We start from the raw sequence: 14,062 nt of genomic DNA, 5'->3' as shown, positions 1-14,062 counted from the left end.
CACCATTGTCAATAAAACGAGCGGAGTCATTCAAAAGTTTGATATTTTGGAAGTATGCCATCAAGTGTAGGCCCAATTGCGTTTGAGAGTGGTACAAATGCAGTTGCAGAGAGAGACCAAGCTCCTGGTGGTATTGACATGATGGTCTCGTCAGAGTGTTTGCAAATTGTAGGGCATAAAGTGAAGATAATTCACTCACCCATTGGTCATTTAGCCTATTTAATCCAGGATAGCATTGAGTAAATTCAGGTGGCTGATTGAGACCCTTTTTCCTGAAGAATATGTTTGTTTTCTATGATTGTTTTCTATCTCTGGTTTACTTTTCACATCGGTATTGATGTGTATATTTTTGAAATTACAGGGCTCGTCTACAAAAGCGCGCTTGGTCTCAGCATGACTCCCTGTCAAAATAAAGGTTAAATAAATACATTTAAAGTATTAATTGAGACAAAATATGGAGAGTCACACAAACACAGACACACAGTGAAAATGACGTCGTCAGAGACGGCTGCCTCGCTTCTTGCTCGGAGGAAACTGCAGTATTCTGTTTTTTATGAATGTATTATTTCAAAGAATTGTTAGCCCAGAATTTTCTTACATTATTACGTACAGTTGAAGTCGGAAGTTTACATACACCTTATCCAAATACATTTAAACTCCGTTTCACAATTCCTGACATTTAATCCTAGTACAAATTCCCTGTCTTAGGTCAGTTAAGATCACCACTTTATTTTAAGAATGTGAAATGTCAGAATAATAGTAGAGAGAAGGATTTCTTTCAGCTTTTATTTCTTTCATCACATTCCCGGTATGTCAGAAGTTTACATACACTCAATTAGTATTTGGTAGAATTGCCTTTAAATTGTTTAACTTGGGTCAAACGTTTCGGGTAGCCTTCCACAAGCTTCCTACAATAAGTTGGGTGAATTTCGGCCCATTCCTCCTGGCAGAGCTGGTGTAACTGAGTCAGGTTTGTAGGTCTCCTTGCTCGCACACGCTTTTTCAGTTCTGCCCACAAATTTTCGAAAGGATTGAGGTCAGGGCTTTGTGATGGCCACTCCAATACCTTGACTTTGTTGTCCTGAAGCCATTTTGCCACAACTTTGGAAGTATGCATGGGGTCATTGTCCACTTGGAAGACCCATTTGCGACCAAGCTTTAACTTCCTGACTGATGTCTTGAGATGTTGTTCAATATATCCACATATTTTTCCTTCTCATGAAGCCATCTATTTTGTGAAGTGCACCAGTCCCTCCTGCAGCAAAGCACCCCAACAACATGATGCTGCCACCCCCGTGCTTCACGGATAGGATGGTGTTCTTTCGGCTTGCAAGCCACCCCCTTTTCCCTCCAAACATAACGATGGTCATTATGGCCAAACAGTTATTATTATTTTTTATCAGACCAGAGGACATTTCTCCAAAATGTATGATCTTTGTCGGCATGTGCAGTTGCAAACCGTAGTCTGGCTTTTTTTATGGCGGTTTTGGAGCAGTGGCTTCTTCCTTGCTGAGCGGCCTTTCAGGTTATGTCGATATAGGACTCATTTTACTGTGGATATAGATACTTTTGTACCCGTTTCCTCTAGCATCTTCACAAGGTCCTGTGCTGTTGTTCTGGGATTGATTTGCACTTTTCGCACCAAAGTACGTTCAACTCTAGGAGACAATGACATCTCTTCCTGAGCGGTATAACGACTGTGTGGTCCCATGGTGTTTATACTTGCGTACTATTGTACAGATGAGTGTGGTACCTTCAGGCGTTTGGAAATTGCTCCCAAGGATGAACCAGCCTTCTGGAGATCCAAAAAAAATAATCTGAGGTTTTGGCTGATTTCTTTTGAATTTCCCATGATGTCAAGCAGAGGCACAGAGTTTGAAGGTAGGCCTTGAAATACATCCACAGGTACACCTCCAATTGACTCAAATTATGTCAATTAGCCTATCAGAAGCTTCTAAAGCCATGACATAATTTTCTGGAATTTTCCAAGCTGTTTAAAGTCACAGTCATCTTAGTGTATGTAAACTTCTGACCCACTGGAATTGTGATACAGTGAATTATATGTGAAATAATCTGTCTGTAAACAATTGTTGGAAAAATTACTTGTGTCATGCACAAAGTAGATGTCCTAACCGACTTGCCAAAACTATAGTTTGTTAACAAAAAATTTGTGGAGTGATTGAAAAACGAGTTTTAATGACTCCAACCTAAGTGTATGTAAACTTCCGACTTCAACTGTATATACATAGACTTTAAATCACTGGCCACTTTAATAAATGGAACACCAGTCACTTTAATAATGTCCACATATCTTTCATTACCCATCTCATATGAAATTGTGGTATTCTACTGTATCTTATTCAATGCCGCTCTGACATCACTTGTCCATATATTTTTATGTTCTTAATTCTATTCCTTTACTAGATTTGTGTGTATTGGGTATATGTTGTGTAATTGTTAGATATTACTTGTTAGATATTACTGCACTGTCAGAGCTCGAAACACAAGCATTTTGCTACACCCGCTAAAGTTGTGTATGTGACCATACATGCCTCAGACGCCATTCTATTAAACCTGTCTTCTACTCACCACTTCACAAAGGAGTCGACACCCTGAGGCTTTAGCTTACGCAGCTCTCTGGCCTCCTTCAGCCACACATGGACCTCCCCTGAGTTAATCTTGTCATCACCTGCAAGAAGAGGAGGCACAATATCCAATATTGATGATCAGAGAGCTAATTCAGTGTCCCACATGTCTTTCAATATGTACTACACGACTATTGACTAATCTAGTCTTTTTCAGGGGTTGGAACCAAAATTATTTTCCAATCGGTTTGGTTTCGTTCCACTGTTCTGACCGGTTTGAACCCCAAAATAGTACCGGTTTATATTGTTCATTTCTGTTCCTTTTTTAACCTGTGAAATCAACCTTTGATGATGTGTAGCCTATGGTGCAAGATGTAACTCAAATGTTGCGGGTAGGGAGACAGCAAGAGAGGGTTGAGGAGGAGGCTTGAAGTGCTGGGCATCATATTATGCCATGCATTATATGAATTAGGTCCACAGAATTATACCTAGGAGGAGCAGCTTCTATGAAGGAACTTTGAATGTCCTTTGCGCTAGCTAGCGAACACGCTTGTGTGTGCAGAGTGGCACCATAATTGTAGATTGTGAGATAGGTGTGATATTGTATTTTTGTAGTTTGTGAAATCGCTAGGGGAGGAAGCGGTTTAGTAGGAACAATGGATAATTGTTTTATGACACTAATTGATTGAGGTCTGCAAAATGTGCACTACATGTGTTGTTGACGTGCCTAAAATAAAGGTCAAACGTTTGGACACACCTACTCATTAAAGAGGTTTTTCTTTATTTGTACTATTTTCTACATTGTAGAATAATAGTGAAGACATGAAAAAAACTATGAAATGATACATATGGAATCATTGAAGTAAACAAAAGTGTTAAACAAATCAAAATATATTTGAGATTTGTCAAATAGCTACACTTTGATTGATGACAGCTTTCCACACTTTTGACATTCTCTCAACCAGCTTCATGATGTAGTCACCTGGAATGTATTTCAATTAACAGGTCTGCCTTATTAAAAGTTAATTTGGGTAATTTCTTTCCTTAATAAGTTTGAGCCAATCATTTGTGTTGTGACAAGGTAGGGGTGGTATACAGAAGATAGCCCTATTTTGTAAAAGACCAAGTCCATATTATAGCAAGAACAGCTCAAATAAGCAAATAGAAACAACAGTCCATCATTACTTTTAGACATGCAGGTCAGTCAATCCATAACATTTCCAGAACTTTTAAAGTTTCCTCAAGTGCAGTCGCAAAAACCACCAAGCGCTATGATGAAACTGGCTCTCACGAGGACCGCCACAGGAAAGGAAGACCCAGAGTTACCTCTGCTGCTGAGGATAAGTTCGTTAGAGTTACCAGCCTCAGAAATTGCAGCCCAAATAAATGCTTCACAGAGTTTAAGTAACAGACACATCTCAACATCAACTGTTCAGAGGAGACTGCGTGAATCAGGCCTTCATGGCCGAACTGCTGCAAAGAAACCACTACTAAAGGACACCAATAAGAAGAAGAGATTGCTTGGGCCAAGAAACATGAGTAATGGACATTAGACCGGTTTGACCAAGGAGAGTGATGGAGTGCTGCATCAGATGACCTCGCCTCCACAATCACCCGCCCTCAACCCAATTGAGATGGTTTGGGATGAGTTGGAACGCAAAGTGAAGGAAAAGTAGACAACAAATGCTCAGCATATGTGGGAACTCCTTCAAGACTGTTGGAAAAGCAATCCAGGTGAAGTCGGTTGAGAGAAGGCCAAGAGTGTGCAAAGCTGTCATCAAGGGAAAGGCTGGCTACTTTGAACAATCTAAAATATCAAATATATTTTGATTTGTTTAACATTTTCAGTGAATAATTGATCACATGTGTGTTATTTAATAGTTTTGATGTCTTCACTATTATTCTACAATGTAGAAAATACTAAAAATAAAGAAAAACCCTTGAATGAGTAGGCGTGTCCAACTTTTGACTGGTACTGTATACATATATTTTTTAAATGTTTTGGCTCAGTAAAGTGATTTAAACATGATTTATTTGTCACTATTTTTCTAGCATAACATAATACTATCCCATGCACAAAAGAGACAGGCATATCATATCAGTACCTGTTGAGCCAGGGGGAATATATTTCAGTGCTACTGTCAACAGTCCATGATATTCAGGAGAGTCCTGAACGCCAGGATTCTGCAAATAAAAACAAGTGGATGATAACTTAACACACAGGCATTTATAATTGAGTGTTGCTCTTGCTGCTTTTTGTTTCCAAGACATGCACAAACATACATTATATCCAATAGTTGTTCTTAATGTCTTGTGATATTTCTTTTGTTCTTATTGTGGGTTTGTCAGGTCGACAAACTAATCTATCCTCGGGGATCAATAAAGTATGAACTCATCTCTTACTGCACATAGCATTTCATCTCTATATCAGGGCCAGTGTTGGTCAGGGAGGGAGAGGTGGTGTCCAGCTGGGTTTTAACACATGTTCTACAATAATATTTGTGTTGTGGTTTATTTCCAAGAAACTCCTCCTTACCAGAGATCTGCTCAGGTCAGTGGTGGGTCAAATAAGCAGGCTTTTCAGGCAATTCAGAAAGTGAATTGAGATTGAACTGAAAAGAATCCTCTTTGAAAGTAATGGTGCATTTTGTCATTAATTACATTTCAAATCTACCTGAAAAGACTACATTAAAATGGGATTGACCTCAACGCCTGGGAGGCAATGTACCAAGCTGCCTTGTGATGTTTCTTTCTGTATAAATTCCACAACTTCTATACAGTAAATGCTATTTACCTTGGGCTGTAGGTTGTACCAGGTAAGGGTCTCATGCCCCCAGTCCCAGGTCTTAAGGTCAATGTCTACCTGCCCCAGAAAGACATTTCTCCCTCTGGAGTCATTGTGCCACACAGAAAGGTTCAGTGTCCTGCCTTTTAGATCATCCATCATCATCTTGTACTGGAGAGGGGAATACAAAAAAAACTGTATTACACACAAAAAAATGAAATAAAAGATGAAGTGTTAAGAGGATAAGCTGCGTTCATAACATCTTGTAAATTCGTAAATACGAGGATATAATCCACTTGAAAGCCCGTCCAACTCGTAATTACTAGTGGGAAACTCGTCATCCCGGAGATCTGACTTCTAGCACACGATGAACTCAACTACTAAGGAAATCACCTCGGTAACAGAATTTGACAGTTAAATGCAACAACAAAACATTATTTATCAAAATGCAATCTATTGCATGGTTTTTTAACACTATAATAGTTTATGGTTAACGCAGCTTGTTAGCCATTAGCCTATCTGCATTCTCAATTAGTTCAAAGCATGTAAACGCACAAAACCTGTTGCTTCCAGGTTACACGCAGTATTTTCAAAGTGTCCCACTTGTTATCACTGCAGCATTAGAATAGAATAAAAATGATCTGTTACTAGCTAGGTTTCCATGCAATTGGCTTCAGATTTTCATGCTAATATTCTAAAATCCGCATAAAATCTGTATTTCCCCACCAGAGACGTTTCCATCAAATTGACTTGTTGCAGATAAAAAGCTGTACGTGATATAGTGCACATAAAAATACTTTTTGCAGTAAAATGTACCAAATGAATTTTTTAAAGCTGTACTAATGGTTTTCTCACAAAATAATTGTGTTATATGGCGAGGGTACCCACTCTGGTATTGGCATGTGCGCTCTAGCCAACAGCTCGCAAATAGAATGCGGGTCAGCCAGCCTACATGATGAGATTATTACGGACAAAAGAGCAAGATTATTTTTATTTGTCAAACGGCTGCCAAGCATCGACGATAATGTCACCAGAATAAGACCCTCTATATGAATTGGAAAGGAGCATCAATTGAGCTCGTCGCCTTGCACTTTCACCATCCTATGAAGTTCATCATAACTTACAGTGCTTACGGAAAGTATTCAGACCCCTTGACTTTTTCCACATTTTGGTATGTTACAGCCTTATTCAAAAATTGATTACATAAATAAAAATCCCCAGCAAGCTACACACAATACCCCATAATGACAAAGTGAAAACATGTTTTTATATTTGCAAATGTATTAAATATAAAAAACAGATACCTTATTTACATAGTACTCAGACCCTTTGATATGAGTACTCGAAATTGACCTCAGGTGCATCATGTTTCAAATGATTATCCTTCAGATGTTTCTACAACTTGATTGGAGTCCAATTGTGGTAAATTCAATTGATTGGACATGATTTTGAAAGGCACACACCTGTCTATAGAAGGTCCCACAGTTGACTGTGCATGTCAGAGCCAAAACCAGGCCATGAGGTTAAAGGAATTGTCCGTAGAGCTCAGAGACAGGATTATGTCGGCACAGATCTGGGGAAGGGTACCAAAACATTTCTGCAGCATTGAAGGTCCCCAAAATCATTCTTAAATGGAAGAAGTTTGGAACCACCAAGACTTTTACTAGAGCTGGCCGCCCGGCCAAATTGAGCGATCGGGGGAAAAGGGCCTTAGTCAGGGAGGTGATGGTCACTCTGACAGAGCTCTAGAGTTCCTCTGTAGATATGGGAGAACCTTCCAGAAGGACAACCATCTCTGCAGCACTCCACCAATCAGGCCTTTATGGTAGAGTGGCCAGACAGAAGTCACTCCTCAGTAAAAGGCACATGACAGCCCGCTTGGAGTTTGCCAAAAGGCACCTAAAGATGATCAGACCATGAGAAACAACATTCTCATGGTCTGATGAAACCAAGATTGAACTCTTTGGCCTGAATGCCAAGCGTCACGTCTGGAGGAAACCTGGCACAATCCCTACGTTGAAGAATGGTGGTGGCAGTATCATGCTGTGGGGATGTTTTTCAGGGGCAGGGACTGGGAGACTAGTCAGGATCGAGGCAAAGATGAACGGAGCAAAGTACATAGAGATATTTGATGAAATCCTGCTCCGGACCTCAGACTGGGGTGAAAGTTTCACTTTCCAACAGGACAACGACCCTAAGCAAACAGCCAAGACAGCGCAGGCGTGGCATTGGGACAAGTCTCACAAGGTCCTCTATTCTGCCAATTAATCCACACATAAAACGGTCAACCGAATCGTTTCTAGTCATCTCTCCCCCTTCCAGGCTTTTTCTTCTCTTGACTTTATATTGGGATTGGCAACTTTCATAAATAAGGTGCATTATCGCAACTGACCTCGTTCGTCTTTCAGTCACCCACGTGGGTATAACCAATGAGGAGATGGCACGTGGGTGTCTGCTTCGATAAACCAATGAGGAGATGGGAGAGGCAGGACTTGCAGCGCGGTCTGCGTCACAAATAGAACTGACTTCTATTTTAGCCCTTGGCAACTCAGACGCTCGTTGGCGCGCGCGAGCAGTGTGGGTGCAACAATGGAATAATATAGATTTCTAAATTTATTTTGCAATTCTGCAATTTTGCAGGTGCAGTCAGCCTGTAACAGCTTACAGACGGTAGGCAATTAAGGTCACAGTTATGAACACTTAGGACACTAAAGAGGCCTTTCTACAGACTCTGAAAAACACCAAAAGAAAGATGCCCAGGATCCCTGCTCATCTGCGTGAACGTGCCTTAGGCATGCTGCAAGGAGGCATGAGGACTGCAGATGTGGCCAGGGCAACAAATTGCAATGTCCGTACTGTGAGACACCTAAGACAGCCCTACAGGGAAACAGGACAGACAGCTGATCGTCCTCGCAGTGGCAGACCACGTGTAACAACACCTGTACAGGATTGGTACATCCGAACATCACACCTGCGGGACAGGTACAGGATGGCACAACAACTGCCTGCGAGTTACACCAGGAATGAACAATCCCTTCATCAGTGCTCAGACTGTCCGCAGTAGGCTCAGAGAAGCTGGACTGTCTGTTGTAAGGCAGGTCCTCACCAGACAGCACCGGCAACAACGTCGCCTATGGGCACAAACCCACCGTCGCAGGACCAGACAGGACTGGCAAAAAGTGCTCTTAGCTGAAAAGTCGGGGTTTTGTCTCACCAGGGGTGATGGTCGGATTTGCATTTATCGTTGGAGGAATGATCGTTACACCGAGGCCTGTACTCTGGAGCGGGATCGATTTGGAGGTGGAGGGTCCGTCATGGTCTGGGGCGGTGTGTCACAGCATCATCGGACTGAGCTTGTTGTCATTGCAGGCAATCTTAACGCTGTGCGTTACAGGGAAGACATCCTCCTCCCTCATGTGGTACCCTTCCTGCAGCCATACTGCTCGTTCTGTGCGTGATTTCCTGCAAGACAGGAATGTCAGTGTTCTGCCATGGCCAGCAAAGAGCCCGGATCTCAATCCCATTGAGCACGTCTGGGATCGGAGGGTGAGGGCTAGGGCCATTCCCCCAGAAATGTCTGGGGACTTGCAGGTGCCTTGGTGGAAGAGTGGGGTAACATCTCACAGCAAGAACTGGCAAATTTGGTGCAGTCCATGAGGAGGAGATGCACTGCAGTACTTAATGCAGCCACACCAGATACTGACTGTTACTTTTGATTTTGACCCCCCCTTTGTTCAGGGACACATTATTCCGTTAGTCACATGTTGGTGGAACTTGTTCAGTTTATGTCTCAGTTGTTGAATCTTGTTTTGGTCATACAAATATTTACACATGTTAAGTTTGCTGAAAATAAACGCAGTTGACAGTGAAAGGACATTTATTTTTTTGCTGAGTTTAGATGGCAACAGCAATGATAGCAATATGCTGGTCACAATATATTAAAGTAATCTACTGCCATCTAGTGGTTTTGATTAGCTATTGACGTTTTGGTTATCTCACAGACCTGGCTGAATAATTTGATTATGGATAAGGACATTGCCATTGCGGACAACAACATTTTCAGATGTGATAGACAAAAAAGACGCAAAGGATTTACTGCTGATATCGGACCAGGCCCAACCCCCCCGTCATTCGCATGAAGAAGAGACCCGAAACAGGGGACACAGATCCAGGTGTCTTGTGAGAATTCGTCAGCGAGTGGAAAACCCGCCTCCACCATCCGTCCTATTGGCCAGCGTGCAATCATTTGAGAATAATCTGGATGAGCTCGAGACTATCCTATTAACGGGACATTAGAAACTGTAATATTTTATGTTTCACCGAGTCGTGGCTGAATGACGACATAGATAATATACTGTTGGCTGGTTTTTCCGTGCATCGGCAAGACAGAACAGCCACCTCCAGTAAGACAAGGGGTAGTGGTCTGTGTCTATTTGTCAATAACAGCTGGTGTGTGAAATCTGATATTAAAAAAGTATTGAGGTTTTGCTCGCCTGAGGTAAAGTATCTCATGAGAGTTTATCTATATTTTTCATAGAGATACCTGACAAAGACCTTCAACGTGTAAATACATATATTACTTGTTACCCAAAAGTGCGGCAGTTCGGGGCAAGGTATTAGGGTTATTGTGAGTGTAGCTCCCAAATTATGCAAGTGTTGCTTCTCTTTCTCTCTCTCTTTAAGTCTCCATCTTGTGTAACAAGTGTCCTATTGTGTTAGTTTGCTTGGGACCTGTTGTCATCGTATTAAGTTTATAATCAATAACCTATACAGTGTGTGTGTGTGTCCTATGTTATCATTTAGTTGGTTAGTTAACCTTTCTAGGACACAAGTTCCGCTAGCGGAACCCCTGACAACATTCCGCTGAAAAGGCAGCGCGGAAAATTCCTTTTATTTATTTTTAAATATGTAACTTTCACACATTAACAAGTCCAATACAGCAAATGAAAGATAAACATATTTTTAATCTACCCATCATGTCCGATTTAAAAAATGTTTTACAGCGAAAACACAACATATGATTATGTTAGATCACCGCCAAGTCCAAAAAACACACAGCCATTTTCCCAGCCAAAGATAGGAGTCACAAAAAGCAGAAATAGAGATGAAATTAATCACTAACCTTTGATGATCTTCATCAGATGACACTCATAGGACATCATGTTACACAATACATGTATGTTTTGTTCGATAATGTGCATATTTATATAAAAAACTCTCAGTTTACATTGGCGCCATGTTCAGAAATGCCTCCAAAATATCCGGAGAAATTGCAGAGCCACATCAAATAACAGAAATACTCATCATAAACTTTGATGAAAGATACATTTTTTACATAGAATTAAAGATACACTTGTTCTTAACTTCTTTATGATAGGGGGCAGCATTTTCACTTTTGGATGAATTGCGTGCCCATAGTGAACTGCCTCCTACTCTGTCCCAGATGCTAATATATGCATATTATTATTACTATTGGATATAAAACACTCCGAAGTTTCTAAAACTGTTTGAATGATGTCTGTGAGTATAACAGAACTCATATGGCATGCAAAAACCTGAGAAAAAATCCAAACAGGAAGTGAGAATTCTGAGACTGGTCAATGTTCAACTCATCGCCGATTCAATTCCCTGTAAGATATGGATCTGTTTGCACTTCCTACGCCTTCCACTAGATGTCAACAGTCTGTAGAACGTGGAATGAAGCTTATGCTGTGTTGTGGGGCCGGATGGGAGGGGAATGAGTCAGTGGTCTGGCAGAATGCCAGTTCCTGGTCAAGCGCTTTCCTCATGATATCGCCTTGCGTTCCATAACTTCTACAGACATGAATGAATGCTCCGGTTGGAACGTTATTGGATATATATGATAACAACATCCTGACCAGTTTGACCAGTTTATTCGACCTGTGTTATATAACTTTTTGAAGTTTTCGTCCGAGTTCGCCTCCATCTGCGCGAGCGTTTGGACATTTGCACTAAACATGCTAGCAAAAGTAGCTACTTAGACATAAGTAATGGACATTATCGAACAAAACAACGATTTATTGTGGAACTAGGATTCCTGGGAGTGCATTCTGATGAAGATGATCAAAGGTAAGGGAATATTTATGATGTAATTTCGTATTTCTGTTGACTCCAACATGGCGGAGAAATGTTGTTATTTTCGAGCGCCGTCTCAGATTATTGCATGGTGTGCTTTTTACGTAAAGTTTAAAAAAAAATCTGACACAGCGGTTGCATTAAGAACAAGTGTATCTTTAATTCTATGTAAAAAATGTATCTTTCATCAAAGTTTATGATGAGTATTTCTGTTATTTGACGTGGCTCTCTGCAATTTCTCCGGATATTTTGGAGGCATTTCTGAACATGGTGCCAATGTAAACCGAGATTTGTGGATATAAATATGCACATTATCGAACAAAACATAAATGTATTGTGTAACATGATGTCCTATGAGTGTCATCTGATGAAGACCATCAAAGGTTAGTGATTCATTTTATCTCTATTTCTGCTTTTTATGACTACTATCTTTTGCTGGGAAAATGGCTGTGTTTTTCTGTGGCTATGTACTGAGCTAACATAATCGTTTGGTGTGCTTTCGACGTAAATCCTTTTTGAAATCAGACATGTTGGCTGGATTCACAACATGTGTAGCTTTAATTTGGTGTCTTTCATGTGTGATTTCATGAAAGATTGATTTTTATAGGCTAAGAGATGCGTAACTTTCCCAAGTACATTTTCATGCTAAATTAATTCATAAAATATACGGGAAGCACTCACAACACGGTAAAACCTACTTTCAGTGTCTCTCCACCAAAAACTGGGTTGATTGTGCGTTTCTTGATGGAGGTCTTCTTCTTGCTATGGCGGGATTTGTCAGGGTGGAGGTAGGTTTTCACATATCTGCACAGGAGACAGGAGTTATACTGTTAAAGGAGTAGTTCACTATTTTACAACTTGATGTAAGATAGTTCCTCACCCTGAAAGTAGTCTATGGGCTAAAATAAACGTACGTTTTCTTTAAAACAGCCACTACAAATTTCAGCCACCACAAGCTAACAATCAATGGATGTGATGGGGACATGTGAGCATGTAAAAAAAACATAATGTCAAAATCACCTGAAATAAAATCAACTCCATAATTGGTTTGATGTTACTTAAAGGTGATTTGTCTCCCATAACTTCCATTGATTGTTAGGTTGTGGTGGCTAAAGTTAGCTGAAGTTTGTAGTAGCTTACAGTTGGATTACAGTTTCTCCTGGCCCATAGACGACTTTCAGGGTGAGGAACCATCTAACATCAAGTTGTACAATAGTGAATGCCATGGGAGACGAGTCATCTTGTATTCTACACAGCAATGACCATAGTTTAAAGGTTCCTTCCCATTCCAACCCCTTAAAAATATTTAACATAAACTGATCTAATACTCTACTAAATACTTATTATTTGGCTCATATTTATTTTTTAAAACCTGTTGTAGGTTCTGGAGACCCCAATTAAAGCTGCAATATGTAACTTTTTGGGCGACTCGACCAAATTCACATAAATGTAAGTTGGAGATCTGTCATTCTCATTGAAAGCAAGTCTAAGAAGCGGTACATCTGTTCTATGTGCACTATTTCTCGTTTTTGGGTCTTAAACGTTCAGTTTTCTACACCAGCTGCAAACAGCTGAAAATACAATATATTGGGTTATGGAAAATATATTTCACAGCAAATTAGATGGTACAATAATTCTCTACACTATACTTGCTTGTTTTGTCACATAAATTGAAATTAGGCTGACTATTAGAATTTTAGCAACCAGGAAATGGCAGAACGATTTCTGCATAGTGCATCTTTAAAACACCTGATTTAACTACTATAATATTGGTCTGAATTTGTGTGTCTATGTGCATGCATGCGTGGTGTGTTGAGTTTACGGGTCAGTGCGCTGCTTGCGAGGGTTGGCGTAGGCAAGGTCCTGACACTGCTCCACAGTGACGATCAGCTCCTCTGCATTTCTGTACCTTAGCGAGAACTCCACTGCCCCCTGAACAGTCACACTCCCAAAGTCCCCCGCCTCACTGTACACACTCAGAAGACTGCCAGTGCGCTGACAAAAGAGGACAGGAGAGGGACATTTCAAAGCTACTCATTTGGAGACAAAGCATGTTCTTCAGGTGTCATTTTGGAAATGGAAGGATTACCAAACACAACCATATTAACCTCTACAGGATCGATGCCCCCCCCCCCCGGTTGTAAGTAACAAGAACATTTCCCAGTACAGAGACATATGTGGCATGGACAGAAAGCTTAAATTCTTGTTAATCTAACTGCACTGTCCAATTTACAGTAGCTATTACAGTGAAAGAATGCCATGCTATTGTTTGAGGGGAGTGCTCAGTTATGAACTTGAAAATGTATTAATAAACCAATTAGGCACATTTGGGCAGTCTTGATACAACATTTTGGGGGGAAATACAATGGTTCATTGGATTAGTCCTAAACTTTGCAGATGCACTGCTGCCATCTAGTGGCCAAAATCGAAATTGCGCCTAACCTAGAACAGTGCATTGTCACCTTTTCTCTTGCATTTCAAGGATGAGGGGGGAAAAAATGCATGTTTTTTTCTTTGTGTTATCTTTTACCAGATCTAATATATTAAATTCTCCTACATTAATTTCCACAAACTTCAAACTGTTTCCTTTCAAATG

At 40.6% G+C, this 14,062-nt stretch overlaps 1 protein-coding gene across 2 annotated transcripts in view; it reads right to left on the bottom strand.

The window, feature by feature from the left end:
- LOC139530529 (synaptotagmin-like protein 1) overlaps positions 1–14,062 on the bottom strand; it is a 46,918-nt gene that overhangs the window by 11,723 nt on the left and 21,133 nt on the right. For both annotated transcript variants that reach the window (XM_071327021.1, XM_071327022.1), the window contains 5 exons: positions 13,289–13,461; positions 12,165–12,270; positions 5,380–5,541; positions 4,691–4,769; positions 2,590–2,689 (listed from right to left, as the gene is read on the bottom strand). In XM_071327021.1, coding sequence (XP_071183122.1) covers positions 2,590–2,689; positions 4,691–4,769; positions 5,380–5,541; positions 12,165–12,270; positions 13,289–13,461 — 620 coding nt within the window. The remainder of the gene's footprint in view (positions 1–2,589; positions 2,690–4,690; positions 4,770–5,379; positions 5,542–12,164; positions 12,271–13,288; positions 13,462–14,062) is intronic.

The sequence above is a fragment of the Salvelinus alpinus genome, chromosome 9 (assembly GCF_045679555.1).
Source record: "Salvelinus alpinus chromosome 9, SLU_Salpinus.1, whole genome shotgun sequence".
In the NCBI taxonomy this organism is placed as follows: domain Eukaryota; kingdom Metazoa; phylum Chordata; class Actinopteri; order Salmoniformes; family Salmonidae; genus Salvelinus; species Salvelinus alpinus.
The sequence above is the reverse complement of the archived record's forward strand: the minus strand, read 5'-3'. Positions and strand labels throughout refer to the sequence as shown.